Source organism: Copadichromis virginalis, linkage group LG1, assembly GCF_057382275.1.
Source record: "Copadichromis virginalis isolate Kocher_CV1m ecotype Utaka linkage group LG1, C_Virginalis_male_GT1.1, whole genome shotgun sequence".
Classification (NCBI taxonomy): Eukaryota; Metazoa; Chordata; class Actinopteri; order Cichliformes; family Cichlidae; genus Copadichromis; species Copadichromis virginalis.
Genome location: NC_140618.1, coordinates 22464832 through 22492519, shown reverse-complemented (window position 1 = coordinate 22492519; position 27688 = coordinate 22464832). Strand labels below are relative to the sequence as shown.

At 37.8% G+C, this 27688-nt stretch overlaps 4 protein-coding genes and 1 long non-coding RNA gene across 9 annotated transcripts in view; 2 read left to right on the top strand and 3 right to left on the bottom strand.

Annotated features, from left to right (window-relative positions):
- The window catches only part of syt7b (synaptotagmin VIIb), a 127842-nt gene extending 122426 nt beyond the window's left edge, over positions 1–5416 (top strand). For both annotated transcript variants that reach the window (XM_085454987.1, XM_085454979.1), the window contains one exon: positions 854–5416. In XM_085454987.1, the coding sequence (XP_085311113.1) occupies positions 854–958 (105 nt within the window). In that variant the 3' untranslated portion in view covers positions 959–5416. The remainder of the gene's footprint in view (positions 1–853) is intronic.
- Positions 5417–9811: 4395 nt separating this feature from the next.
- On the bottom strand, positions 9812–14378 carry sdhaf2 (succinate dehydrogenase complex assembly factor 2). 2 transcript variants are annotated; one of them, XR_014920215.1, is made up of 5 exons: positions 14249–14378; positions 12748–12971; positions 12241–12350; positions 10043–10232; positions 9812–9938 (listed from the first exon to the last, which is right to left on the bottom strand). XR_014920215.1 is itself a non-coding variant. In XM_085454957.1 (4 exons), exons 1-4 carry the CDS (start codon positions 14273–14275, stop codon positions 10102–10104), a joined length of 492 nt encoding a protein of 163 aa, XP_085311083.1. In that variant the 5' UTR covers positions 14276–14378; the 3' UTR covers positions 9812–10101. The 2 variants fall into 2 exon arrangements, 1 of the variants encoding a protein (XP_085311083.1); XM_085454957.1 differs by having other exon boundaries at positions 9812–10232.
- Positions 14379–14427: 49 nt separating this feature from the next.
- Positions 14428–21033, top strand: LOC146718743 (cleavage and polyadenylation specificity factor subunit 7-like). Of its 3 annotated transcripts, none has more exons than XM_085454935.1 (10): positions 14428–14469; positions 14909–15079; positions 15503–15706; positions 16665–16768; positions 16860–17005; positions 17104–17440; positions 17647–17750; positions 18833–18977; positions 19102–19440; positions 20632–21033. In XM_085454935.1, exons 2-10 carry the CDS (start codon positions 14990–14992, stop codon positions 20648–20650), a joined length of 1488 nt encoding a protein of 495 aa, XP_085311061.1. In that variant the 5' UTR covers positions 14428–14469; positions 14909–14989; the 3' UTR covers positions 20651–21033. The 3 variants fall into 3 exon arrangements, with proteins under 3 accessions (XP_085311061.1, XP_085311053.1, XP_085311070.1); XM_085454927.1 differs by lacking the exon at positions 14428–14469 and adding an exon at positions 14556–14710; XM_085454944.1 differs by lacking the exon at positions 14428–14469 and having other exon boundaries at positions 14585–15079; positions 19102–19454.
- Positions 21034–21144: 111 nt separating this feature from the next.
- On the bottom strand, positions 21145–22313 carry polr2l (RNA polymerase II, I and III subunit L). Its single transcript, XM_085454971.1, has 3 exons — positions 22214–22313; positions 21656–21760; positions 21145–21357 (listed from the first exon to the last, which is right to left on the bottom strand). The coding sequence occupies exons 2-3, from the start codon at positions 21748–21750 to the stop codon at positions 21249–21251; spliced, it is 204 nt and encodes a 67-aa protein (XP_085311097.1). The 5' UTR covers positions 21751–21760; positions 22214–22313; the 3' UTR covers positions 21145–21248.
- Positions 22314–23676: 1363 nt separating this feature from the next.
- Positions 23677–27463, bottom strand: LOC146718741 (uncharacterized). The gene is made up of 2 exons (XR_014920211.1): positions 26587–27463; positions 23677–25841 (listed from the first exon to the last, which is right to left on the bottom strand). It is a non-coding gene; the product is annotated as an uncharacterized LOC146718741 (long non-coding RNA).
- Positions 27464–27688: the final 225 nt, after the last annotated feature.

The following is a 27688-nucleotide window of genomic DNA, read 5'->3' as shown; positions in this document are numbered from 1 at the left end:
CTCAACAATTAATATGAATTAATTCACTGGACATGCAATTTAACAGTTTCTGCTTCGGTTGTAATTACTACCAAATTAGATTGTTCTTTTCTCGAAACTTGTGGGATTTGTCAGGATTTTAATATCCCATAAAACCACAGTTTCTTTTATCCCATAACTACTTCAGATATCAGACTTAACAGTAACCAAAATAACTCCTTTTTTTCCCTGTGCAGAGTGAATGATTTGCTTGTTTTTAAAACCAAGCACCAGCTTTTCTATAAATAAACATACGGTATATGTATTAGGAGAATAAAAATGGAATACACCAAAGCTTAAATCAAATCTTTGTTTCATCAGGCACTTAAAAAAAATCTATACGCTGTGTACAGCAGGGAAGAGCATTTACTTTATAAGGCTTTCATACACATCTACAATATTTACAGGTACTATATGTATTCCCATTCTAACCACATATATTATTTTCTTTCACGCCGCAGTTGCCTATTATTAGAATAGCTTCGTAGAATAGAGAACAATGAAAAAGTGAACAATTTTTCATGTGGAATCCAGGAGTTTCTTGCTACATTAGAATCGCTTGCAGACGAGTCTGTGTTTGATCCTATTAGTAACAGCATTAGCCTTTCTCTGAGTTTTTCACTGGGTGAAATCTCTTGCTCTAATGGCTTTTTTTCTGCTCTGGATTTGAGTTAAATTCCAATTAGAGCAGCAGGCTTGGTGGTGAAAGGGCTACACTTAAGAGTCACAGTTTTTTTCTCTTAATAATCTCTGTTTTATTGGGAGCATTCTTTACAAATAACATCTATCTCTGTGTGGCTGTATAGAAGTTACAGTGACTGTCTCTTCCTCACAGATTTATCTTTCATGGAAGAGTGGCCCTGCAGAGGTAAAACACTGGAAAGACATGATGGGTCATCCTCGCACTGCCGTGGCCCAGTGGCATGCTCTTAAGGCCTGAAGGACCCAGCAGCCCACCTGCCTACATTGTTTTCCCCTGAAGAATCCCCCCACCCTGCCCCTGCCCTCGGCACATATCCCCTACTACCTAAATGCACTGTTGGGCTTCAGACCATCTATCATCTCTTTGTTCTCAGGCCTCTTTGATATTCCTCGCCTTCAGTTCTCCTGACACCTTCCTTAAATTTCACCCCTGTCAAGATCTGATTCCCGCCTGACCCTGTCTCATCCGTTTGTCTGAACTTAAAAATGTCTTTGATGTCATACGCTCTCCTTGTTCCATCTTTCTTTTTTTTCTCTTTTTTTTTTCTTCCACCACGTTTCCCTAATGTTTTACATCAGAGCAGTACCTCTTAACACCCGTAATTACAAACTACCAACCAAAAATGGATCAAACAGGCATTCCAACCATCCGCTGTGGCAGTGTGTTTGTTTGATTGTTTGCTTGATTGTTTGAATCCTTCTGTGTTTCTGTCTCTCTTCCGACATTCCTTTAAAATGCCTAAAAAAAAAATCAGGAAAAGCGGCACAGGCAACAGAAGAGCGATGGGCTGTATTTAAAATGGACAGGAACTGGACTCTGTCACTCATCATGTTTTTCACTCTTCACTCCTCCTCCTCCTTCTACCACTGTAATAATTCTCCCTTGGCTGGAACCCTTTGTCGTCTGTGCGTGCTGTGGGTGATGTGCTGTAACCCCAAATGAAGATCGTCAAGAAAAAAATAAGAAAAAAAGGATATGAACATGAACATTTAGCACTGGTCTAAAAGGGGCAAGTGTCAAACTGCTTTCCTATTTTCTTTAACTCCCGATGGACAGAAAAAAAGAGTAAAGTGATTAATGTTGTGTTTTATTTATTTATTTAATGAGTTTTGTTTCGAAAGAACTTAGAGAATCAACCTGTTCTTCCAGAAAATAAGCAAAAAGCAGCTTCCATGAGTGTGGAAGTGTGGGGATAATGCGTGTGTGTGTGTGTGTGTGTGTGTGTGTGTGTGTGTGTGTGTGTGTGTGTGTGTGTGTGTGTGTGTGTGTGTGTGAGGGAGGAAATATTTTAGATTTGCACGGCTGAACAAAAAATATTGTCGAAAACCAAACTGCCCTTGATAACAATGACAAAAAATGAGATTAGCTGAACATGTGGGTGGAGGTCACTGAAGTTAGTGTCAGTCTGTCCAAAACACATACACAACTTTCTAACACGCCCTTTAGTGGTCTCAAAAAAGACAGCTAGTTTCAGTTTCACATGTAAAAGATTTGAGCTCAGAAAATCAGACTAACTGCCGGAAATATATGACAGAGGATTTCATTGTCAAACAATTTACCACTTTGATTTTTAACGTTGTTGTGTTTTGGTAAATGGATATAGTCCAGAAACCCCAATGTAAATGGTTTCTTTGAGAGCAGAAAACAATCTGTGCAAATTGTTGACGACATATAGACATGGTAAAGCAAAGGTACACCCTTTCTCAGTTCTAAAGTTTTACATACCAGCACATAATAAAAAGTTATTGACATGTGGTAAATACAACCTGAGATGCACAACAACACATTAGTTTAACTGAAACTAAGCCAAAATGAAGAAATAGTGTGTAGAAAGCTTATCGAACCGCCTTTAGCAGCAATAACTTGAGGTTAAGAGCTGGAATTTGACTGGGCCTTTGCAACACCTTAATTTTTAGCTTTTCTGCAATGTTGTAGATTTGCTGCTGTGCTTGGGATATTATTGCAGCCAGGCTTTAGTTGTCAAACAAATCGCCTCACATTTGACTCTAGAATAGTTTGATAAATAACTGCAAGGTGTCCAGGTCCTGTGGCTGCAAGCCCAAATCATCACCCCTCCACCACCGTGCTTGACAGTTGATGTTTGTGCTGATCTGCTGTGTTTGGGTTTCTCCAAATGTGGCGCTATGACCAAACATCTAAGGTGCACATAGTTTTTCACACACACTGTTTCGGCATTTTGGCTTAATGTTTCTTGAATTAAAAAATGAGACTGTGTAGTATGTTTTATACTTCATGTGAGGTTGTATTTACCTCATTGTAAGACCTGCTAGGACAGATTATGTTTTTTATGTCCTGATATTTAAACCTTTTTTCTTTTTTTCTTTTTCTTTTTTTTACCACTACGTTTTCTGAGTTTATAAGAAAATATTGAGTCCTACAACTAGAATTTCACTTTTTTCCATCACATTTCACTGCTGTGGTACCACAGCAGCCAACCGTTAATGCATGGCTTGATAACACTAGTGATAGATTGGAAAAACATTTTTTGAGATCTTATGTCCTCTTTCTAGCTTTTTACTGCTGTTTTTTTAACCATCTCCAAGATCTCATGGTGATAAAGTGCCCAATCCTACACCATGGCATTGCACCAATATGCAATACCAGCAAGTTTCTCTAAGTCCAGTACATCAGTGGCAGTGACCAGAAACTACAAGAAAAATATTTCTTACAGTAGTAACTTAAAACTGGCTGTTTTGGTGCGATGCCACTTTGTGCTCTCAAGAAATCTCAGATTGTATGTGCAGGCTCCGCCTGAGCAAACTGCTCTGGGCAGCCATGAGTAATAGTCAGTAGTAGTCAAAAGAAAGCAGACCTTGAGGGTTTTTTAAAAATGTATTTATATAGTTGAGATTTGTGTTTTCAAGGTTGCCCATGAACCTTTAGACTCTTTTTTTGGGATGAACTGACAATTTATGAATACATGCAGTAAAATATGAGAAGAAATCACATGAAATCAAAAGTTTATAAACTGTTACAAGATTACAAATTACAAATATGCCCAAAATACAAAATAAGACTGCAGCCACAAGTTGCAGACGTTGTCAAGAGATTAAGAGCCCAGGAATATCATGGACTACAACTGGGTCGTTAATCTAGACTTAAAGACAGCAGCATTTGGAGGATTTGTAACGGACACAGGGAGTGGAGCTGCAGTTGAGAAAGCCCTGTCACCTTTCTGTTTGAAACGAGAACTGGGAATGTAAAGTCAGAGTTTGTCTTTATTTAGTTATTTTTTTTAAACATCTTTGCTGCCTGAATGCGACCTCCCTCAAGTCCTGTACAGACACGAGCTGTTGGGATGAATGGAAACAAATGAGAGTAATAACACCTGGGGTTGGGAAAAGTCTTTTTACATTCCACTGTTTGTTTTTTGTCTACTGGATGTATGTGTGTGTGTTTGCACCGTGGTTGAATGTCAGTATTTGAACTTATGTTTGTGTGATTGTATTTACTGTGAGTCCCTGTGTGTATATCTGCACTGAGTTCTATTTTGCCAGTTTAATACTGAACAGCATTCTTTGCTGTTTTTATTCTGTATGAATCCAGATGTACAGAGAAGTATGTTCTTTTCTTCTTTTTTTTAAGTTGTCACTTCTTGAAGAATCACTGCACTTGTTGACGATGATGCTGGAACAAACCTCTCTTCACAGCAGGCTTATTTTCCTCACGTTTGGAGGACATTTAGATCTCTTATACATGAGCTGAGAGTGAAGGTCACAAGAAAAAAGCTTTACAACAACCACAGATAAAAGTTGCTCCATTTGACCGCCATACACCAGATTTTCAGTTTAAACAAAAGCAGCTGAAGACGTTTTTCCTCTATGCCCTATCTCGCCTCTCTAAGTGGACCAATCTAATTCACCAAGGCCAAAAAAACGAAGGGTTGCTCCTTCACGTCACAGCTGATGCTCCCTCAAAACACCCCCATTGTGCACACATGCTTTCTGGCACAAAGTATTCTGTGTGTGCCTTATGAACCCCGTCACGCCTTGCTCTTCACCATATGCGCTCCCTCTCCAAGTGTCAGGAAGGGAGGAGGGGGGAAAAAAGGTGAGACAGGAGATAATCATCACCTCTTTGCTTCACTGTTAGCTACATCTCAGGTCAGAGCAGAGCCTTGGAGCATCCCAAAATAACCACCTCTCATATTCATCTGTCTGTCCTGATGTACTGCCCTGCTGACAAAGCATTACATTCCAAAGGCTTAGTGAAAGTCAATCAATGCAATTTAAATATTGGTTAAAGATCAGTCAGGGTTTGATACATTTTTTTAAGAAATCGAGCTAAAATTGTCTTCTACACTCGTCACTGGCCAAAAACCAAACACTGGTAAAGTTTACTGGACAAGCTCGCATTTCTGTTTTAGGGCATTCTCTTTAGGGACTGCTTGAGACAAAGAGAGGTTAACCAGCAACATTTTAATTTATATACTGACTGTATAAAATGATTGTGAAAATGTTCTGTATGGAGAAAAAAAGAGAAAAAGAACCATCATTACTAATGGGGTTGTAGATATCTATCCTTGATATCACAAACCCCCCTGTTTCACTCCCTTTCTCTTTGTAGTTACACATCCGTGGGGTGCACAATGTTAAATATTGACCATTTATTTTTTTGAAATCTGTACAGTGTATATAATGATATAAATGTATATATAAAACAAAGATACTTCTGGTCTGGTATTGTATGAATTTTTCATATTTTCTTTTATTTATATTACTTTAACTCACACGTGTATTTCACAGTAATAGTTAATTCAGTCTTTATTTTAAGTTTTTGATTACTGGCTACCAGGGTCAGGAGCAGACCATACGTGCTGGATGGGCAACCAACTTTGACACTGGGGGAGGCATTTGGCTCAGGACAGCTATATATGATAGTACAGTCATGGAGACATTTAGCCACAACTCTAAAAGTGCAAAAATATCTATCTTAGATTGCAGAGGCAAAGGGGGAGACAAACAATAGAGACTTTTTCTCCACACAGTAGGACGGATGATTGTGAGCGCACAGTGTCATCAACACATTTACATTTGTTTCGCAGTTTTTCAGTAGAGTCGTGCTTTGAAACTAGTTCTCAATATCTGCTCAGTGTCCTCCTCAGAGTCGTGCTGATTACCTCAACTCATGCAGAACTACTGTGCTCACATTACAGTAACTTATCTGTGATATTTCAGGTTTTCATTACCAAATTGTATGAATTAGTGTAACTTATAGTTGAAGTGCATCAGTAAAATGCAGCTGAGGGGGTGTAGTCACTCTTTTAGGTGGGCCTAGACCCCTGAGATCCATGGCCACTTCTTGCCAGTAGTGTGTTGGACCTTAGCTTTTATAACTGCCTTGTCTTTGTGGCATAGATTGAACAAGGCGCTGTGAACATTACTTAAAAATTTTGGTCCATGTTGGCATGATAACATTACACAGTTGCTGCAGATATGTTGGCTGCACATCCATGATGTGGGTCTCCAGTTCCACCACATCCCAAAGACGCTCTATTGATGGTGATCTGGTTATTGCCGAAGCCATTTAAGTCATGTTCAAGAAACAAATTTGAGATGTTTTAAGCTTAGTGTTGTGATGTGTTATCCTGCTGGCAGCATCCGTCAGAAGATGGATACAGTGTGGATATAATGGAATGGATATGCTCAGCAACTCTTCTAGGCTATGGTGTTGGTGCCAAGAAAATGCCTTTATGTTGTTGCCATATGCTGACCCATCTGAATATCAGAGCAGAAATCAAGACTCAAAAGGCCAGGCAACATTTTTCCAACCTTCTGTTGTACAGTTTTGATGAGCCCATCTGACTTGTAGCCTGAGATTCCTGTTCTTAGCAGGCAGGAATTACACCTGCTGTAGCCAATCTGCTTCAAGGTTCAACATGTGCATTCAGAGATGCTCTTCTGCATACACTGGTTTTAATGAGTGCTTTTTTGAGCTACTGTTGCCTTCTAAGCAGTATGTCCATTCTCCTCTGACCTCTGGCATCAACAAGGCCTTTTTTATTCAGAGATCTTCGGCTTTCTGAATATTTTTCAAAATGTTTTTAGACCATCCGCTGTAAACCCCCAGAGACGTTGGTGTGGGAAAATCCCAGGAGATCAGCAGTCTATGAAATGCTCAGACTAGCCCGTCCAGCACCAAAAACGGTACCATGTTTCAAAGTCAATTAACCCCTTAAAGCCTGAAAATGAACTCATTGCCAGAAAGATTTAACTTTTTGAAAATGGAGAATTTATTGAACCATGTGACAAATTTGTTACAAAAAATGACATTTGCCACGTGATTGTGTGCTGCCTTGTGTGCTCCTCAGTGACTCTAAGCTGAATAACCAGTTAAGAAAATGGAATGCATTCATAATCCAATTTAATCAAAATTACAGAAGTATTGTCTGTTTTATGTACTTCAAGTTTGAGAAAAAAAGTAGCTGGTCTGAAGAACATTATGTATGAAAATAATACGCATGTAGCTCTAGCTTGAAGGGGAGTACCATAAATTAAATTGTTCTATGCAAGACCAACCTAAAGGTTTGCAATATGATTATCTATGTCAGTAAAATAACACAAACAATGTGGCTGGTTGGCTACCCAACCAACATCAAAATGCTATCTAACGTAACAGAGGTCTGTTTGCAAAGAGCTCTTAATGTGCAGTTTTCGTCCAAAGATGTCTAAAGAGTTTTGGGTGTTGATTCCATCCACCTCTGTGTAGAAGCTTAATTCCAAATACACATATCAGCAGATAAAATTTCAGTTAATTCATCCAATGGTGGAAATACATAAAATCACATTTGCTCCCTGCTTTCCTCTTCCTTCAGCTCAGGCAAACAACAACAACAACAAAAAAGAGGCTTGGTTTTAAGGGTAATTAACATGGATCTTTAGAATCGGCACTGATCTCTAGAATTAAGCAAATTGCCTGCTCTGCCTCCTACACACTAAACTGTCTCACTGCAAGTGTGCATGCATGTAATGATGACAGAGGGTGTTCAATTTACCAACTTATCTAACACTTCCATCTTCAGAATAAAACCGGGCATGCCTCCTCGCTCGACACTTTTCTTATGCGCACAGCTCTCCAGCAGGCATTGGAAGACAAGAGGCGCACTAGGGGTGCTGCTGCAGGTGGTGCTGGTGGAATAAGGAAACAAAAGCACATGAGATTGAAATTCCAGGGGAGCAGAGGGTGACGGCAGTGCTGAGGATAAAACAGAGAGCTGTCACGACACGGGAAGCAGCAGTGGAGGATGACAGGAGCGGCGGGCTACAGATAGACACAGTGGGTGTGTGTGTGGGCAACTGATGAATATACACTCTAAACAAGCCTCAAAGCAATAAAGACCTGAATTGTGCTTCCCCTGCATGGGGGATCTTAAGGTGTTATTCTTTCTTTTAAGGCAAGGAATTGTGACACCAACAGTGGATCACATTCAGGTCTCTCGGCTGCAATGGTGATAAAAATATTGAGGTCATTTATGTGTAAGTGACAATGTAAAATGATTTTAATGGTTTCTTAAGTATAGTATTTAATGCACATGTATTAGGTGCATAATAAACTTTAATAATGAATGTAAAAGGAGCTGTTTTATAAGAAAAAGACCCCAGTGTCATTCATATTATTACGTTATATTATCAATCACATTGAAATTGCTATTAGATTGAGTAATCACGTGTAGGCTGTCTTTTATTGTTAGAGCCAGTCACGGTGGATCTAGTTACTGCTATAAACTTTTTTCCTTGTCTTTGGACTTTTTTCCATGTTCTTACATAATTTAACATTTTTTGACAAGCATTAAACTAAGAAAAGAACAAAAAGAACCCAAAAAGTCTTTATATATATATATATATATATATATATATATATATATATATATATATATATATAAATATATATCTGTCCATGTCGTTGGTTAAATAGATACCCATGCTTACCCAAGGCAAGAGTCAGGGTGCACCATGAATTGATCACTTCAGAGTAAACATAATAACTGGTAAATCTAACATGGATGTTTTTGAAATGTGCACAGAAAGCCTTAAAAGCACAAGGAGAACATGCAAATAATTCTGCACATACAAACCTCAGCCAATCAGAAGGTTCAAACACAACCTTTTCGGTGAGTGAACACTTGATCGCCTTTACACCCACTGCAAAAAGTGTATGTAGCATACTAGTTTAGCTTTCCTCTGAAATGGATAAAAGAAATAAACTTCATGGTTGAAGTATTGGTTAATTTCCATTCGCAATAAAGGTAAGCTCTGAGACAGATGGCAGTGAAACGGAAAAAAACCACACAGAGGGGAACCCTTCTGACATCATCTCGGTCTATTTTAGGAAAAGCTGACAATGTAACAAGTGAAGGTCATTCTTCCTCAACATATTCTCCCTTATTAAAGGAGAATATATTTGCCTCAGTCTCATGTCTGCCTTGTTTGTGTAACACCTTGGCTGCAAGTCATGTGTGCATTAATATTCGATGGACGTACACAGGAGGGCTTGTCATCTGTTTAGAGTCTGTGCACATCTCCTGGCCAGAGGGCATTTCCCTCCTGCACTCAGTACAAGGTTCCACTGGACAGACATGACACATAACTGGACAAAAAAAAAATGTTCCCCTTAGTCAATACATGCATATCTACTAGAAGGGGAGACAAAAAAAAACCAACCTTTTTTTGGTTTTAACCAATAATATATGTGGTTTGATTGCAAAACTCAGCTTGACAGAAAGTATTTTTACTGTAAATAAAGGCTTAAAAATACACAGCTTAAATTTAATTGTAATTTATTTAGATAGCTTATATTTTCACATTGCATCCTGCATTAAAAATAAGGTATGTGAGATATGTGTGGTTTCAGGCGAGCCATTCGCCACACTGAAATCAGCCGGAGCTTGAATTTGACACTGAAACTGAAGGGATCTGCTTCCCTCTGGTGTCTGTAAACCCACACTGCAGGCTGCACAACCTTCCTTATGTAACAATAGTGTCTATATTGTCAGTCATGGCTTCCTGCAGTCACGTGATCCAATACCGTGGCATTATAGGCACAATCACAGTCATGAATGACACAGCAATGCAAAGAGACAAGCATTAACATTTATTAAATAACCCACAATGTCAATAATAGGCACAGTAAAATTGATTTCCAAATCATCTTGCAGCCATTAGTCAAAGATGGCTTCTTCAGTAAGCCTCTAGCAAACCTAGGAATTTGAATATACATCACTGAATCACACATTTATAATACAATATATTCAGAGCAAGTTTCAACTTCTGAAGCATTTCTGTAAAGATTTATTACACTCACATTCACTCCGAAACCCTCATTTAATGAGTCTCTGTAAAAGGCCTTGCAGGCCAAAGACCTCACTGGTTTTCTTTCTCCAAGTACTCCAAGCTGGGCGCGTCCAGCCTCTGTTCATGATTGCGGTTTTTTGTGAACTCCTTCAGCATATCCATGACCTCTCCTTGGTAGACGTCAGGGGTGGGCTGAGCCTCTGTAAGTATAAAAAGACCAGGATGCAAAGAGCATAAAATAAAGAATCACCTCAGTCGATTTTAGAACAATATAGGAGCATAAAATTGAAACGGATGTAGGCTGATGGAACATATTTTGCCTCAGTGATAATAAGAAGATGCACAATATGCATCAACTGAAATAAGATCATTCCCTCTTCATCCCAATAGTACATCTATGTCACTTTGAAAATTCTGTTGATTAATTTCTAAATGTAAAAAAAAAAAAAAAGGGGCATTTCAATTAATCACTTAGTAAGAGCTTTGTAATTATTTGTCCCAGTCCTGTCAGAATTCCTGCAACAGTTTATTTGTCTAGAGATGCTGCCAGTTTGGTATGCTCAGGCTGTTCTCACAGTGATTTTGTTTTCAGCTGTTTTCACACACAAAAAGGCAAATGACCGGAACAAATTAGAGTAAATTACAAGAGTAAAAAGCCAAGTTATCCAGGAAAAGTAAATGAGTTCCAAGGATAAAGCTTAAAAACAGTAAGTGAAGTGTAGTTCATTTATAAGCACTGTTATAACAACAGCATCATCATCATCTATTATTCCAAATACAATTTATTATTTCTTATCTGTCAGTTAAAACAAACCAAAATAATAATAAATAATCATAGCCACTGGAGTTTTACACATTTTGTTGTTAGAAGGTGAAAACAAATTGACTTTTGCTGTTTTCTTTGTTGCTGCAAACAAGTCAAAGGCTTTTTAGATATCTGTAACTGAGTAATGTCTGGCCCCAAACTTCCATCTTCTGCTAACTTTAGTGCTTTAATGTGCAAGTTTATTTATCTGTGTAGCACTTTTTATACAGTCTCATTCATTGCTCATCTGAACTCAAACATCCTGCAACATAATAATAAGTAACAATAAAAGAAAAATCAATAATAATAATAATAATAATAATAACATTTTACTACAGTTGCCACTATTCTATTTTTTTTTTACCATTTTATTTATCCTCATTTTGCAGCTATTTAGTTAAATTAATATTCTTGATATTTAAATTGAGCTATTTGTATAGATGTTAGACCTTTCTCTTATATTTTATTAACTTTGTAATATACTGCATAATTTAATTAGTTCAGTCTGTTAGTGTTATCGTCTTGGAGGGACTGTAACCCACATAATTTCCTTAGGGATTATTAAAGTATTCTGATTCTGACTGGCAACAGGTCAGTAGCATGATTGAGTATAAAAAGAGCATCTTAGAGAGGCAGATGATGAGCAGAGGTTCCTGAATCCGCACTAAACTGTGGAACACTTTCCGAATAATGTTCCTCAACGTAAAATTCCTAAGACTTGGAATATTTCATCATCTCCATCATGGCTTTGTAGCAGAAGAGCCCAGGTCCTTAGAGCATCGTGAAATGTAAAATATAACAAAAAAGAGCCAGGACTGTAAAACATCTAAATCCTAAATAAGACAAGAATGGGACAAGATCCCAGTCCTGAAAGTTCCCCAACGTTCTTCAAAGAAGAGAAAAAAAATGTTGCTGCTGAATCAAATTCAAAATAGCTGTATTTATGTTCTTCTTCAGAGTTTAAACATTTGAAATGTTTTCTATGGTCTACTCTGAATAAAACGTGGAGTAATGAGATTTGAAATCTGTTTGAACTTTATATTTCACACAGCGTTCCAGCTTTTTTGGATTTGGGGTCATAGAAGAATAGCTAATTACAACTATCAACAGAAGTGCTATTTGGTTTTAAAAATACATGTGGAGGGAGCTAACTGAAGGTGAGTTTGTAAAGACAGTCATTTTTTTTTTTCATGTTGTAGCAGCATTCCCAACATTGTCATGGGTTGTAAGAGCAGCTGTAGGGAGGTGTTGGAGGACTTAATGAAGAGAGCTGAGTTTTGGGAAGACATTTGCAAAGCATTAAAAAATTAAAATCACTTCCAAAACAACTAAGAGCTAGAACAGAGACAAAACATGAAAATGAGTCTGCAAAATTAAAAAGAAAAACACTACTTGGCTCTCACCTGTTGCCCAATAGTAGATGTCCCAGTCGTTACTTGGTTCATTAATCAGCCTGTCATACTGCTTTAGCTGGTTCTCAGTCATTGTGTTCAGGTATCGCTTTGCAAAAAGGCTACAAGACAGAAAATTTATCAGGATCTGAAGCTTCCTTCCTGTTTTCTGAGAAAAAAATCCTTCACAATGATAAACAAAAACTTAAAAAACAGCTCTAATGATTGAAAATGCTTAAAATATTATTCTCACATATACAATGAAATTTTTACTATGAGACTGCACCAAAGCCTCATTTTAAACTCAAATGTTCTCAAGAATGTATTTAAAAATCAGTGATATGAATTATTGTCACTGATCGCATTTACACTGGATTTGATTAAGGAAGGAGCAAAGATCGATGGTAGGCAAACTTAAAACCGTGCTTAAAAAAATACTGGATGTAAACACATCCTTTAAAGCTGAGATGGATGAATGAACAACGCAGGTCACGGACAAAATCAGTACAATTCAGCAACCTTAGCAATATGCAGTTCTCCAACATGCCCCTCTTGCGGCTTTCGTAGAGAAGGCGGCGTCTCTTGATGTCGATGAGCTCGCTTGGATTTTCCTTCCAAGGGGGCAAAGGGATCTCAATCAGGTCAACCTTTGTGTCTTCGGGAGAGTCCCCGCGGTAACCACGAGATGACACCAGCCCTGTGATTGCTGGTCTCCAAGCAGCCTGACACATCCCGGTTACCAGCTGATGGGACAAGCACACATTAAAAGACACATGTGATAGGTAAAATAATCCACTGTGTCTTCTGAACGTGCTGAGTCAGTACATCCGATTATTCTAGTTACTAACAAACATTGTATTTGGGCAAGATTGTGGTAGCAATTATTATCTAAAAGCTAATACAGGCATTGGATCTACATGTTAAACTGCCATTACAGCTTAATAAGTTGCATGAGGAACAATTTAGAGACTGTGTTCTGCTGTTCGCATTTTTCAGCTGACATTGCATCACTGATAATTGTGAGTCATGCTGAGACTAAATATTCTTAAGTATTTTCAATTTATGTTCAGGTATCAGCATCCAACTTTATTTACCATTTTCTCATTTTATGATCTAGAATTTGTGTTTTCTGTTTAATTTAAATTGGCTTTCAGTCTTCCAATTTAAGTGTTATTGTTTCAAATGTTTCATTATTCATTTTATTTATATTTTTACATGTAGTGTTAGACATTATAATGCAAACAATGTCCTTCATTTACTCACAGGTAGACACATCACAATAAACATGTTCCATGCTTCCTCGTGCTTTTTGACAAATACGAGCAAACTGACTAAAACAAAGATCATCCCGCATTTCAGGTGTATATTTTATGCTTGAATGAATGGTAAGTAAGTATTGAGCGGCTTAGCAAAACAGGTAAAAAGACTGGAGTGAAAATGAGTGGGGTGGGGGGCTGGGGAATGTTAAAAAAAAAATATTAAAAAATGGAAAGACTTCCAAAAAGCTAGGAGAACTATTCCTGAAGGCCCTTTAACTCTATGGAAGCAAATTTGAAAGAAGTGAGGGTTGGTTCAAGGCTTTATAGTATAGTATATACCAATGCAAATCATATAATCTAAAACGTTTCTTTCTCCCCAGTTTCAGTTTTCGCTTTTAGCTATCTATAATAATATTATAATAACTATGATGGCTTGGAGTCCTAAAGATTTGCTGCTAAACTAAAATAAAGAAAGCAGGGGGTAATTGCATAATCTGCACTGTTGTACAACTGTCCTCCAAGAGGACAACCTCTCTGCACCAGAGCTAAATCAACCCTGACAATAATAATGCCACATCCTCGCGAAATACTGAACCGTTTGTTTAATACTATTAAGTCTGTTACTGCGTCCTGTTATTGAACATTAAACGTACTAACGCTAAAAATGTTTAGAATTAGACGGCGAGCTCTGACGTTACGACGGCCACAGATTCAGATTTCAAGCAACAAATACACAAATGACGAATTACTCGCTAGCTCACCCTTTTCGCGACAATAGAAGAGAGCATTTTAACCCAGGTTCTTTTAAGGTCCACAAATTTGACGTATCCGTCTCCCCTGTCGAAATGTTTTTCTGCTGTCTGACAGAAATTACACAAGTACGGTCACAGGAAACTACCGGAGGGAGGGCTGTACACAGCCCACACGTGGTTTTGTTTAACTGCAGGAAAACGTAGCTGGCGTCACAGTTGGACCTTTAGAGGTTATATAGTTAATCTGTGTATTTATTTATTTTTCGTACTCAAAAACAAATGCATTAGCTAAATACATGCTTGACCCTTTACCAAAAACTAAACCAACTTGACTACAGGAACTAAAAGTCGATTGTTGTTTTCAGCCGGTGACTATGTCAGCTGCACCAACTGCCAGAGTAGCAACATTAGCTTAAGCTGATCAGAGAACGAATGAGAAGTAAACTGGTAGCTCGTGCTATGAAATACCTTGTATGTTTGTGAAAGTTTTCATCATAATTCAGCTTTCTTATCATTTATTTCCGCAGACTATATTTTCGGTTTGTCACACTCAGTTTTAGCCACAGTATGTTTATTTTAAGCCCAGCGGAACATTAACGTTAGCTAACAAAATAAGGAAAAGTGAAATTTCTGAATCCTAAAAGTGCATCCTTTGTGTTAATTTCTAAGGTGTGCATGTGCGAGCTGCACTTAAAACAAATAACAATTACTAGCTGGATTGCAAGTAATTAATTATCTTCGGCCCACGGGATGGCTGCTGCAGGACGAGAACATGCAGCTGGACCAAGCACCGAGGACAAAGATATAGATCTATATAGTGACCTGAATCAAAACGACGAGGTGAGTCTGGCATTGAAATCAATGCAAAAAAAAGGGTCAGTTTATGAAACGATCAAACATAATGTTTACTGAAACAATCGGTCAAAAATAAAACTGCGGTACATATCTTCCTAGAAGGAAGGTGCCACATCCTTTAATTTTTTTTAATTTTACGTTATCTAATACTGGAATATATGTTAGTATGTTTTTGAGCTACTTAAAACTCACCTATGACATGAAAAATACTTAACTAAAAGGATGAAATTTAACAAAGAACCGATTTGGAATAGTTTCTTTGGGCTTTAGTTGTATATTTCTTTAGTTAAATATTTTTTAAAAGACAAAATTAACAGAGTTTGTGTGTTGAAAAGTAAAGGTGATCATATGCAGCATTGACAAGACTTTTGCCCACTGCTGTAATTATTCTTTTTCTATACTTCACAGGATTTGGATAGAATTGCAGAAGCAAATGAACTTTTTGATGCCGTTCTAACCGGTTCTGTTAACCAAGACAAGAATGTTGCTACCAAGGAGTCCTTACGTAAGGAGACATCAGCTAAGGAAGAGGATAAATCAACAGAAGCAAATACTCCAAAAAGAGCAAACTATCTAAGGAGACTTTCTGTATATGTTGGGCATTTCCCATGGGTGAGTTGAGTTTTGCATTGCCAATACATTTTCATCCATTTTAGAAACACTGTTAATACTTAAACATTACTGGAAAACAATAAATAATAATCTGATTTTAGATTCTTTATATAATGCCAAGACAGATAGCACACTATACCATGCTTGCCATTTGTTTACACAGTTGGCATTACTTTAGTAATTTTCCAGTTCTTCTCCAAATGTGTTAAAACATTTGGAGAAACTAGCAAAGGCTACATAGATACAGTAGATCAGCGGTCCCCAACCTTTTTTGCGCCACGGACCGGTTTATGCCCGACAATATTTTCATGGACCGGCCTTTAAGGTGTCGCGGATAAATACAACAAAATAAAACTTGTACCGGTACTGAAAAAAAGAAAATTTATTCATAACACACGTGAAAAGACCAAGGAAAACCCGAGTAAACGATAAAAACGATAACAAAATAACACTGAAAACCGATAAAAACCCTGAAAAACATACATTTCACACCTGAGCCTTAACTCTCGCGGCCCGGTACCAAACGACTCACGGACCGGTACCGGTCCAAGGCCCGGGGGTTGGGGACTGCTGCAGTAGATGATCTGTTATACCTATAAAGGGGTGGCATATGGGGTGGCTGTAGCTCAGGTGGCAGAGCAGGTCAGCCACTAATCAGAAGGTCGGTGGTTCGATCCCAGGCTGCCTCCTGGCTGCATGCCAAATATCCTTGGGTAAGATACTAACCCCATGTTTGCAGCCTTGCCTCTGTCAGTGCGCCGCAGGGCAGCTGTGGCTACAATGTAGCTTGCTATCGCCAGTGTGTGAATGGGTGAATGACTGAATGTAGTTTAAAGCGCTTTGGGGTCCTTAAGGACTAGAAAAGCGCTATACAAATGCAGGCCATTTACCATAAAGTTGAATGACTTTCCCCCTACCAGTTTTTTTTTCTTTTTTACAAACCTTCTCATCCTTGCAGTGGGTAACTGAGAATGACCTAACATCTATGGCCAAAGGGTTGGGTGTGAAGAACATCGCAGACATCAAGTTTGCTGAGGACAGAAGTAATGGTGTGTCAAGAGGGTGAGTATTGTGTAAAATATAGAGAAACCTTTAAAAAATAAAGCATTTTTGTATTTTTCTTTTAAATTTTATCTCCTACTCTGTGATGCAGCTTTGCAGAAGTGGTGATAACGTCAGACGAGTCACTAAAACTAATGTTGGAAAAAGTACCACAGTGTAAAATCAACGGGGAAAGGATAGACTGTCGCTATGCCACTTGTCAGAACCTTGCTTTTTTTGAAGAGGAAGCAAACAAACGTAAGGGGAAGACGACTCTCACAACACCCTGATATTTAGTTTGTATTACTAAATGTCAGGATAACATTTTTCATGGAGATGTATTTTGTTTTTTTCAGGTGTACCCTTGCGAACTAACAAAGAAACCAAGGAATCTGATTCGTCAGATGAGATTCTCTCAGTATTATTAGCACAGAAGACCGCCCCGTCTGCTATACCTCCACTTTTTCCATCACATCCACTTGCTAACAGCTTTCCTCCATTACCCGGCCCTTCTTTTGGTCATCCACCTCCCCTGTTTCCACATATGCCACAAACAATCGCTCCGCTCATGGCAGCCCCGCTGTTCCCTCCTCATCCAGTCCCTGTCCCAAGCCACCCGTCTCTTGGTATGCATCCCACATACTTCAGCCCAGCACAGGATGGGCACAGCAGCAAAGCTTACAGCCAACAAACGTGAGAACACATTATTTAATTTTTTTAGCCACTGACACACTAAAGGCATTTACAGAGAGATCATATTAAACCTCCAGTGGAACGTGAACCAATGAGCAGGATACAGAGAGGCATAAATGAGAATAGAGATTACTTAGGACTAGAAGTTACAAAAAAGAAAACATTAAAACATTAGTTACTTTTACTAATAACTGCCTATTTTACAGAAACACACCTAAAAGTTCAGATCAACATTTGGAGGAGCTTATGAATAGAAACAGAACCATTGCCAGCAGTGCCATCACAAAAGCTGTGAGTGGTGCAACAGCTGGTAAGTATAAATGCATATGGGACACAGGGTTTTTTTTATGCTTATTATCAATGATTAACAGACAGTTGGAGAAACACTCAAAATGTAAAGTTGTTCCACACAACTTGCACTTGAATTAGGAAGCACACACATATCATAGTATATTTTTGTCTTAGATATAATTGGAATACATGTTTTTACTAGTGATAAAAAATAAATACCGTATTGTGTACATAAATCATTACAGACTTTATGCATTATTTGAAAGGCTCTGAAAATGCTGTTTTAATGCTAATCAGTCTGATCTCTGCAACAGTTCTAGTTCTTTGGTAGATTATTCCTATTTTTAAGGACATGACTTTTTATAGATAGTTTTTTTTTATTATTATTTTGGCCTGCCAGTTTTTTGTTTTTTTTTTGGTCTCCACTTCAGTTCAGTTTATTGAAAATACTGCAGTTGCAAAAATTACAAGAAAGACTGGCTCCTTTGAAGAAAGATACAAAGAATAATGAGTAACTCAAGAATTTAGTACATTTAGCATATTTGTGGCAAAATAAGAAAAACATGACTGTTTGGTTGTGGTTTAATCAGATTTGATTGTCAGCGCTTTTACAACACAATCTGTGTCTTTGGGACCTTTAGGTTTTTGGTTATGTTTTTCTAGCTTTGCACACTTTTAATTTCTACTTTCTTCAAACGTTTTGTTACCTCCTCTAGTTCTATCAGAGTGAAATAAGAGCCTTTCTTAGTTCTAACTATTTCTACTTGGGATTTGAGAGGAGTTTAAGATGAAGCTTCGGCTGGCACATTTAACAACATGCAGAGATTTATCCCAAAGCCCTCTCAGCCTTTTTTTGGCTGCGTGCTCTGGGTCTCTGTATACACATAGGTGAATCATCACCTCAGGCCAGGCTTTATGTCTTCTGACTCAACAAGCCTCCCTGCTGCTTCTGTTCCGAGATACTTTCCTATCTTTAATGAATTTTGTAGTAACTGTCGCCCATTTTCAAAAACTTTTTATTAAACCTAACCCTAGGAACTTTAAAGTGTTTCGTTACTAAACAAACAAATGCTTCTAATATCTCCCAAATTTCTACATCAGGAGACCTGCAGGTGGCCATGGAAACACTATTAACTGCCATTGCCATCATTAAGCAGTCCAGAGTGTATGGAGATGAGCGATGCCAGACGCTGGTCACATCACTCAAGGATTGTCTAGTCTCTATCCAGGGCAACTATGGCTACAGGTTTGTATAACTGCCTATCAAAACGCTGTCGTTGTTGTCCATATATGTATGTATATGAACTAATACTGAGGTTGGACCTAGCATTAGATTTCTTACTTTGTTACAAAACCATATTTCTTTTCAGTGAACAAAGTCGCTCTGGAAAAAGAGACCGGGACAGGAGTCGGGACAGAGAGCGAGAGCGGGACAGAGACAGGGAATGGAGCCGTGACCGAGACCGTGAAAGAGACCGTGAAAGAGACCTGGAACGGAGTCGGGAGCGTAATAGAGACCGGGAACGGAGTCGTGGCAGAGAGCGCGATAGAGACTGGGACAGGAGTCGTGACAGAGAGCGTGATAGGGACTATTCTTCTGTCTGTGAAGATGCAGGAATGTCTCGAAGACACCTGGAGCACTCCTGGAGTGGAGAAAGGGAAAAGGCGTATTCACGGGAACGGGAAAGACACAGAGATCACAAAGACAGGTACCACTAATTAGGTAAGTTTTTCACTAATATTAATTTGTACACTACAATTATATTTTACCATCAATCAGTTTCACGTTTTTGGAATATCTACTATTTTTCCAGTAGACATTTTGACCTCTGATGGAAGGAAAGCCCAGGTGTGTTCCACATAGGTTGCATTCCGATATTGCTAACTCACTGGAACAACTTACTTGAACAAATGAGCCATTTTTTATTTCACCTTTTGTTTTTCTTATGGTGACAAAAAAAACACAAGTCGCCTGCTCTCAAGAAGTTCTGTCATCCGTGTTAGGTTTCTCATTACACAGTAATAAGTACAAAAAACTTAAATAAGACTTACATCTTTTAGTTTGTTCAGTAAACCTGATAATGCAGATTTATTCATGTAGAGCACAATAACTGTGCTTTACTTCCTTCAACCTTCAACAATTTGTTCAGGAATTTAGCAGCACTTTGTGCTGTGATGTAATAGTAGTTTATTATTTAGTGTCAGTTTTTTCATTTTGGTTTATAAATGTATAAAAGCTTCTTATAGCTAATATCTTCTCATATTAATAGTACTTTTCATCAGATCTGAGGCCTGTACTATGAAAAGAGGTAACTTCAGCAGTAAAGTTCACATCTGTCACTTATGGTTTAATATGAACTTAGAGAGATGGTTAAGTGTTACCTGAGTGTATGTTGTCCTGAGAGCAGGAGCTCCATTACATTTCATAAATGTTTGTAGAAGCAGTCTGCATGACTAGGTGCTTGATTTCATACATCTATGGTCATGGAAGTGATTGAATATCTGAATTTAAATATTTGGATTGGTGACTGGATCCTTCTGGCAGTTTACTGTATTATGTATGTGTATATGGTTCATAAAGTGAAACTCACTAAATTTAATATATTACAGTGGATCAATTTATTAAATCTGCCTGCACCAGACAGAGCACAGCTATATTTGATCAAGTAAAATGAAAACATTTTACTTGATCAAATGCAGAACTTTTAGTCAAGATATATGTAAGGGATTAGCACAAATACTGCTGTGTGAAACACCACAGGATGCATCCTAAAATGACAGAACCCATTTAGGAAATGTATTTCTGAAAACATACAAACATTTACTTTTATGTTTAGTATAGTGTAGGTCTGATTTGTAAAATTTGTGGATTTCAAAATGTATTATTTTCCCATCCCTAGACTGAAGTCCTGTGACTGAAGCAGAGCAAAGACAGGCCTTTTTTTTTTTTGGGACAAAAGTAGAAGAATTCCAGATTAAACTACGGATATGCATCTTCTAAAGTCCAAGGTGTACTTTTTTTCTTTGAAGGTACTGAGTTTCTTTTCTTTTTTAAGTTCTCCACGATCTGTAATTTTAGATAAAGACTGTAGAATTGTTGCTGGGACATCAACTTTCAAAGCTTGCATGCACAGAAGCGCCCCCTAATTTATGTAACTGTAAAATTTATCACTTTTTGTATTAAATGTACAAAAAAATATCCATAAACATAAATCCAAGTTGTTTTATCTGCTTACTGGGGACCACAAAAATCATTTAAACTGCCTCTGTTTGGACCACTGTTAACACATTAAAATGTAAAACTACTGAAAGTCTCGCTACAAGATTTATCATGCTGCTTGGTTTTAATGCATAGAACAAGTGTGGGGACTAAGCTTTGCAACTACACAAGACAGCAAAGGTATAAGCACATGTAGCAATGCCATCAACAGCTTTTATTTAGAAAAATGCATCACATTTAATAACACAAACGCTCAAAACTTCAGCCTGCACAAAGTCCAAACAGTTCTTCTAGTTTTCATTTCTCCAATGGCGCATAATTCAGCAATTTCTCAATAAGATCCACGTGAGAAAGAAGCATCCTCCTGCAGCAGTACCTCTTCAGTCCCAGGGCATCCAGGGCGTCACTTGAGAAGGAAGAAGAACAAGTAATGTCAGAGCTAATGCATGATATCCTGAATGAATAAGTACATGGACATTACTGAACACACTGAGGAAAATGGTCTAAATGGCCTCATGAAATTATGATTCACTTAATCCATCAACTAATTTTCAAGCTGACTTCAAACCACTCAACTTCTACAAACGAAAAAAGTTCAATGTGCAGCGATTGCACTGCTACTAAGTTGTGTTGCCATAATACAACAGTTACTTACAATTTAAGAGGCAATGTCAGTGGAACAAAACAGAATGTATTAGTCTTACCCCTCTGTGTACTCGGCTTGAAGAAGACCAAGGTATGCTTCCCATTTGTTACCAACAATCTTGCCACACGTGAAGCACCGTACAGGGATGATCATGTTTAGACACCTGTGAATAGAGACCTGGTGCTCAACTTACCCAATAAAATTACGTATCAAACACGTATGTGATGTTAACGACCCAATTTTGTTTTCGTAGATCTACGAAAAACGACGATAAGTTTAACTTGAAAGTATTAGTAGGTGCCCGGCTAATTCCGAGCTAGCTAGCGTCACTATTATGCTAATACTGTATCTTTGGTGTGTAGCTAAGACAACTATAAATTATGCAAGGTGATAAACCCAAACGGTGTTTACCTGTGCGTTGTTTATTGATATTTTTTGTATCTGTGCGTGTTTTTTCAGGAGCAGTTATCAAATTAATTGAACAAAACACCTAGCTAGCCATTTCAGCATGCGTAACCACGCGCTTAGCATAAAACTTTAGCTGCTTTAACATGTTGCGAATCGCAGTGTTGGTTGTTTACCACAAAAAGCAAAAGGTCACGTTTTATTTACTCACCGTTGCCACTATCGTTCGCTAAAGTACACAAGTTATGGTCTTCTGAGAGAAACAAACACCGGAGAAGTTGTAACTGCTAGCTTTGCTTTCTCCAACCGCAACAACAGACTTCCTGTTAGAATCTTTCAAAATAAAGGACTACTTCGGCCTCACTGTTTTTCATCAAGATCCGGGGGAAAAAAATAATCTAGAAAAATTTCACAAAACTTCTCGGAGAGATGTAGCATGGGTAAAGGTTAACTACATTTAGAATTATCGCTAAGTTATAAATTTAAAAAAAAAAGCCTAAACTGTATGGACTTAATATTTATATCTATGAACAAGTGATGTGGAAAATATCTTGTGCAAATAAGAGAATTTACTTCATGTGTGGAAATGTGTTGCCTCCCTGCTGATGGTTATCCTTTGTTCATCTGCAATAGCGGAGTGAATTTAATTTTATGACATTTAGAGGTAAAACGAAAAGCTTGAGTAGGTGTTTCTTTTCATTATAACGCATCTTTGTACGAATAAAATTAGACATACATATCACTTTTCTAGTAAATTATCTTGTACACACACATTAATAAGAGAGACCTATGGAGATATTAGGAGAGAATTCAGTTTCTATGTACCCTTATAGCTTCCATATTATTAATAATACATGTAAATTGTTCATTGGCAAAATGATAGAAAAGCAGCAGCCAAGCTATGAAAATCTCACATATAGCATTGGCATCACATAAGTACAGCTCTAAAAATGACCATAAAGTTGACTCAGCAGAAAGCAAGCTGTCACACTAACTATAGAGCAAACTGCAGATGCCTTAAAAACAGACACAATACTTCTCAGCGGTATAACTACATCCTATGTCACATTAACGAAACATCCTTCTGGGAGGACGTGTTGAGCAAAGTAGACCTGACCACAATAATGGTTTCCGTGGGCCAGCAGATATTGATTATGGAGTAAAAATGAATTACATAACAATACACCCTGACACCAACAATACACCCTAATACTTTACATGAAATGTGCCTCAAAAGGGGTAATAAAAGAGTGATTAAAGACGTTCCTGGACACCTGATGCAGTCTGATACATTCATGGTGAACTATAAACTTTGTTGTGACAAATAACTGAATAAAATTCAAATAATAACAAAATACAAAAATAATAAATTATAGTAGTAAATATCACAAATCACAGAATACAGAAAGTAAAATTAAGTCAACCAGAAGTTAGTGTGTGTGTGTGTGTGTGTGTGTGTGTGTGTGTATATATATATATATATATATATATATATATATATACACACACATACATACATATACATAAGTAGAAAAGGTTCAACTATGCCATCAAAAATAAACAATGTTGTTGTTGATTTTTAATAGACATGTAAATATAAAGTTCAGATGAAACTGGGTATCATTTATAACCCATTTAAAGCTGAAGTTGTGATTAAAGACATACTCACTTGGGTTGGTTCACTACCTTTAATAAAGTTGGGTTTCACTTTCTTTTTACACATTAAGAAGTTTGGGAGCTAAGGGGAGGGTGCATAAGGTAAATATGTTATAAATATATAAAAAAATATATCATAACCATCAATACTATCATTACAGCCACCATACTATACCACAGCATACCATCACCCTCATTATCATCGTATGTAACATCGCCATCATTTCCATCACTAACATCACACATTATGACAATGTTTATATAATTTAACTTGCTACCGCACGTGTGCTAAATGAGTCCTCCTATCTGAATTATTGCATTTATACGCTGTTGAGATTATGAAAATAGGAATTTTCTTCTTCTTCTTCTTTTTTTTTTGGTACACTGTATTGTACAATGTAAGGTGAAGTTTGTTTCAGTGTTGGCATAGGCCATCTATGTTTTGGACATGCTTGGGGTGCTAAGTGTAGTGATGAGTGCTGAGTGTTAGCACAATGTTAATGGCCAGTAATGTGTAAAATGTATACATATCCTTAAAGTTAAATATGTGTTAGAACTGTCTTATGCATCTACTTATGGAACGGGGGACAATCCCCCCCATGAGCTTTGCAATGTGAGTTGGAAATAATGTGTACAGCTGTACAAGTTAATGAGTGCAGGAACAAAAACCGAGACTGCTTTTTTCCCTTTTGATTAAACTACAGTTCTATCCAACTATAGAACAATAGTTCATGCACACCACACTTTCATTGTATAAGAGTATTCGGGATGCTCTCATTACTAATTCCTAAATGAGGTTGACAAGGTTTAGAAAACATAAGAGGGGCAGAGGGAGGACAGAAATAACTATCATGTTTTGGCAGCAGGCTTTTAACCTGATACACAACACTAATGGCTGTTCAGCCTGCTACAGCTAAACATCTACTGTAAGATGTAAACAGATTGAAACAGCATGACTGTGGCTGCTGTGTAAGACACGAAAGGTTATTGATTTGTGATATAATTTGACAGTAAAATAAATCTGCTTATTCTACAATAATAAATAACTGCACTATTATACTCTGGTCCACAGTATACATATTTTACATCCAACGACCCTTCATGTGCCATTCCTCGACCCCTGCATACTTATGTGTTCTCTCTGAATTTTTATTGTGTTGTACTTGCTTGTGTTCGCCAGTTCGATGTCTCATACGCTCTATACTAATAGAGGAACTCAGTACCTTCCATTAGGCTATCAATGATTTAGCCAGAGTAGTTTCAATACACCACAGTGCACAATCCCAGCTATTCTCTGCTCTTCTCTTCCAACAGTCTCATTTTAAAGTAAAGTAAAAACCTAGAACTCTGATAGCTGCTATTCATATTTCAAAGGTTCAATATTATGATTTGAGGCTTCACGTGTTTCTTTTAGCAAAGTGAACCAAGCTCATTTCTGGTGCAAGAATGTACAAATATTTAAACATTTTTGTCAATATTTGTTCAAATTAGATTAAACCAGACAAAGCAGCTGAATAAGCTACCTTTAAGAGTTCAGGTTTTTAGCTCGGCGTAAGGTTTTTTTGAGTGTTTTTTATAATTATATAATTACACTTCAGATGCAGTATTGTAGCAAATTCATGCATATAATATGTGTAATTATGCTCCATATACAGCCTTGATCGGAAATCAAATGAGTTGATTCACTACAAGTGAAAGCAGGGCTAAAAAAAAACAAAAAGAAAAAGTCCCCAATCTTTATCATGATAGTCTGTGAACCAATCAGCAGCGACCATCTAAGTCATCAACCAATAAATACCCCAACTTCAGATAATGATTTGGTTTTAATTTCTCCTCGCCAGTAGCAATACTCCGAGCAAAATGGCTCCCGCAGCAATAACGGCCCCACCAATAAGAAAGGGCTTCAGGTGTTCCAGAGAGTCTGTGCCGGAGGCTGCAGCTTCGTCACCTGCTGCTGCTGTCTCTGTTTCCGCTGCTCCATCCTGCGCAGGAGGGCGATGCTCCGGCTCAGGAGCTGCAGGGGCAGGGTCAGACTTGCGTGGGGCAGCCGGCTCCTTTTTCTCCACTTTAGGTGCTGCCTTTGGAGCTGAAGTCCCAGGCTTGCCTTTGGCTTCCATCAGCTCTGAGACAGAGGTGTGGTCTGGTCACAGGATACTTTATAAGGTCAGCTCTGTGCTGCTTCACTGAGGAAAAAAAAAAAAGACAGCAAACAGACATTGCCAGATTATCCCTCTAAACTGGGCTCAGACATCATGTCATATGCTCTGTTGAGTGTAAAGCCACTGGCATATGAAAGACCACCTGATAATCATGGATTCACCTTACAGCAGTGAAGCAGTCGTGAGGCGATAGGGCCTTAAATGTGACCTTGGAAATATGACATTGATAGGAATGCTCTGGTGCTTATAGGGGCTCGAAATTGTTTATTTTGGTGACATCTCCTGTGACACGATCTCCCACTGAAGGAAAAAGAAGCCACAGAAGCGTCCTATGTTAAGGTTTTTCATGGGACAATCTTCTAGCTTTATAATGGAGGCAAGGGGGGAGGAAAGCATTGCATCTGCAGAGCTGATGTAAGGCTTTAATCTTTACTCCTTTGACCGTGAGAAGAGCCTATAGTGGAAATGCAACATGAAGATTTTATCTTTTTCCCCCTCCTTGTTCTCTATTCTGTAAAGCCCGCATGAGTCATTTGTGCTATAAATGTAGGACAAGATGGAGGAAAGAAATAAGGAGTACAGTCACTGCAACAGAGGAAATCAGGGAAAATGCTAATTAGAACAAACGAAGAGGAATAAATACAAGACAAGACTAAAAGAACGCATTATTCAGCTTCAATATTACAAAATGCATGTTGGACGCAGCTTAACAAAAAAGTCCCCTGTTATACAGGAAATATCTAATAGAGGAAATATAGTTTTCACCTACCTATCCAGCAGCACTATATATATATTACAGGGATAACGGGTGGTACAGAAAACACGGCAAAAGTTGAATGTCCTTAACGTAGGAAGGTGGGAGACAGCGGAGAGATGGAGGACGCAGAAAGCAGACGGCAGGAAAATGAGAGGGAGAGGACGAGAAACTGGGACGTACCATCAGGTGCTCAAATTAGGGGGAGTCGACTCCTGGATCACGTCTTTTTGAGATTATTGCGCAAGCACAGACCCGCTGTCTTATTATCGGCTAAATAAATGGGATTTCCTTCATTATTTATCGAGTTTATATTACTGTGATCATTAAACTAGTCAAATACAGGCTAATACATTAAAATAACTTGTTTTTTCGTTTAGAAGCATTTTTTTTAATTATCTGTCGATAATCAGACAGCTAACTGCAAATAAAACAGTTTCTGTGGATAAAAGGAGCTGACTTTAATCTTACAGGATTTCGGGGGTGTATTGGTATGTCGTTGACAGTATGGCCATCAATTATTAACCTTTTACCCAACCTATAAGACGTAAGAGTAGAGTGACGTAGGCTAGAGACGGTATTCATAACGTAAAGGCAACATCCTCCAAATTAAAGCGGAAAATCAAGGCTTTAGCGTCACTGGGTACATGAACAATAAATACATTAACAAATAATTACAATAATAAAAGAAATTATATAAATATACATTTATTAAAATGTATAACATATTCTTTATTCTAAATATATTTTATATTCTAAATATCTGATTTCTTTTGGTTACATCATAGTTACATAACACTGGACAAACGTTTGCATGTGTGTGTGTGCGCAGATACAGATTTTGAAGTTGAAACAAAAAGAAAAATTTTTTTTCTAAAAGCTTCTTTTTTTTTTAGATGTTTGTTTAAAAAAAAAAAAACAAACGTCCCAGTGCTCAGCTCTTGGTTCACTTTTCCATGTAAAAGTGAAGTCCTGTGGCTGCAATGGCTCTTTGTTCTCACGAGGATTTTCGCATTTATTTCTTCTTTTCAAGACCACGGCAAGATGTGCAGCAGCCCCGACGCCATTTATATGTCGATCCAAAGACCAAAGTGATATCTCAAGATAGTAACTTGCA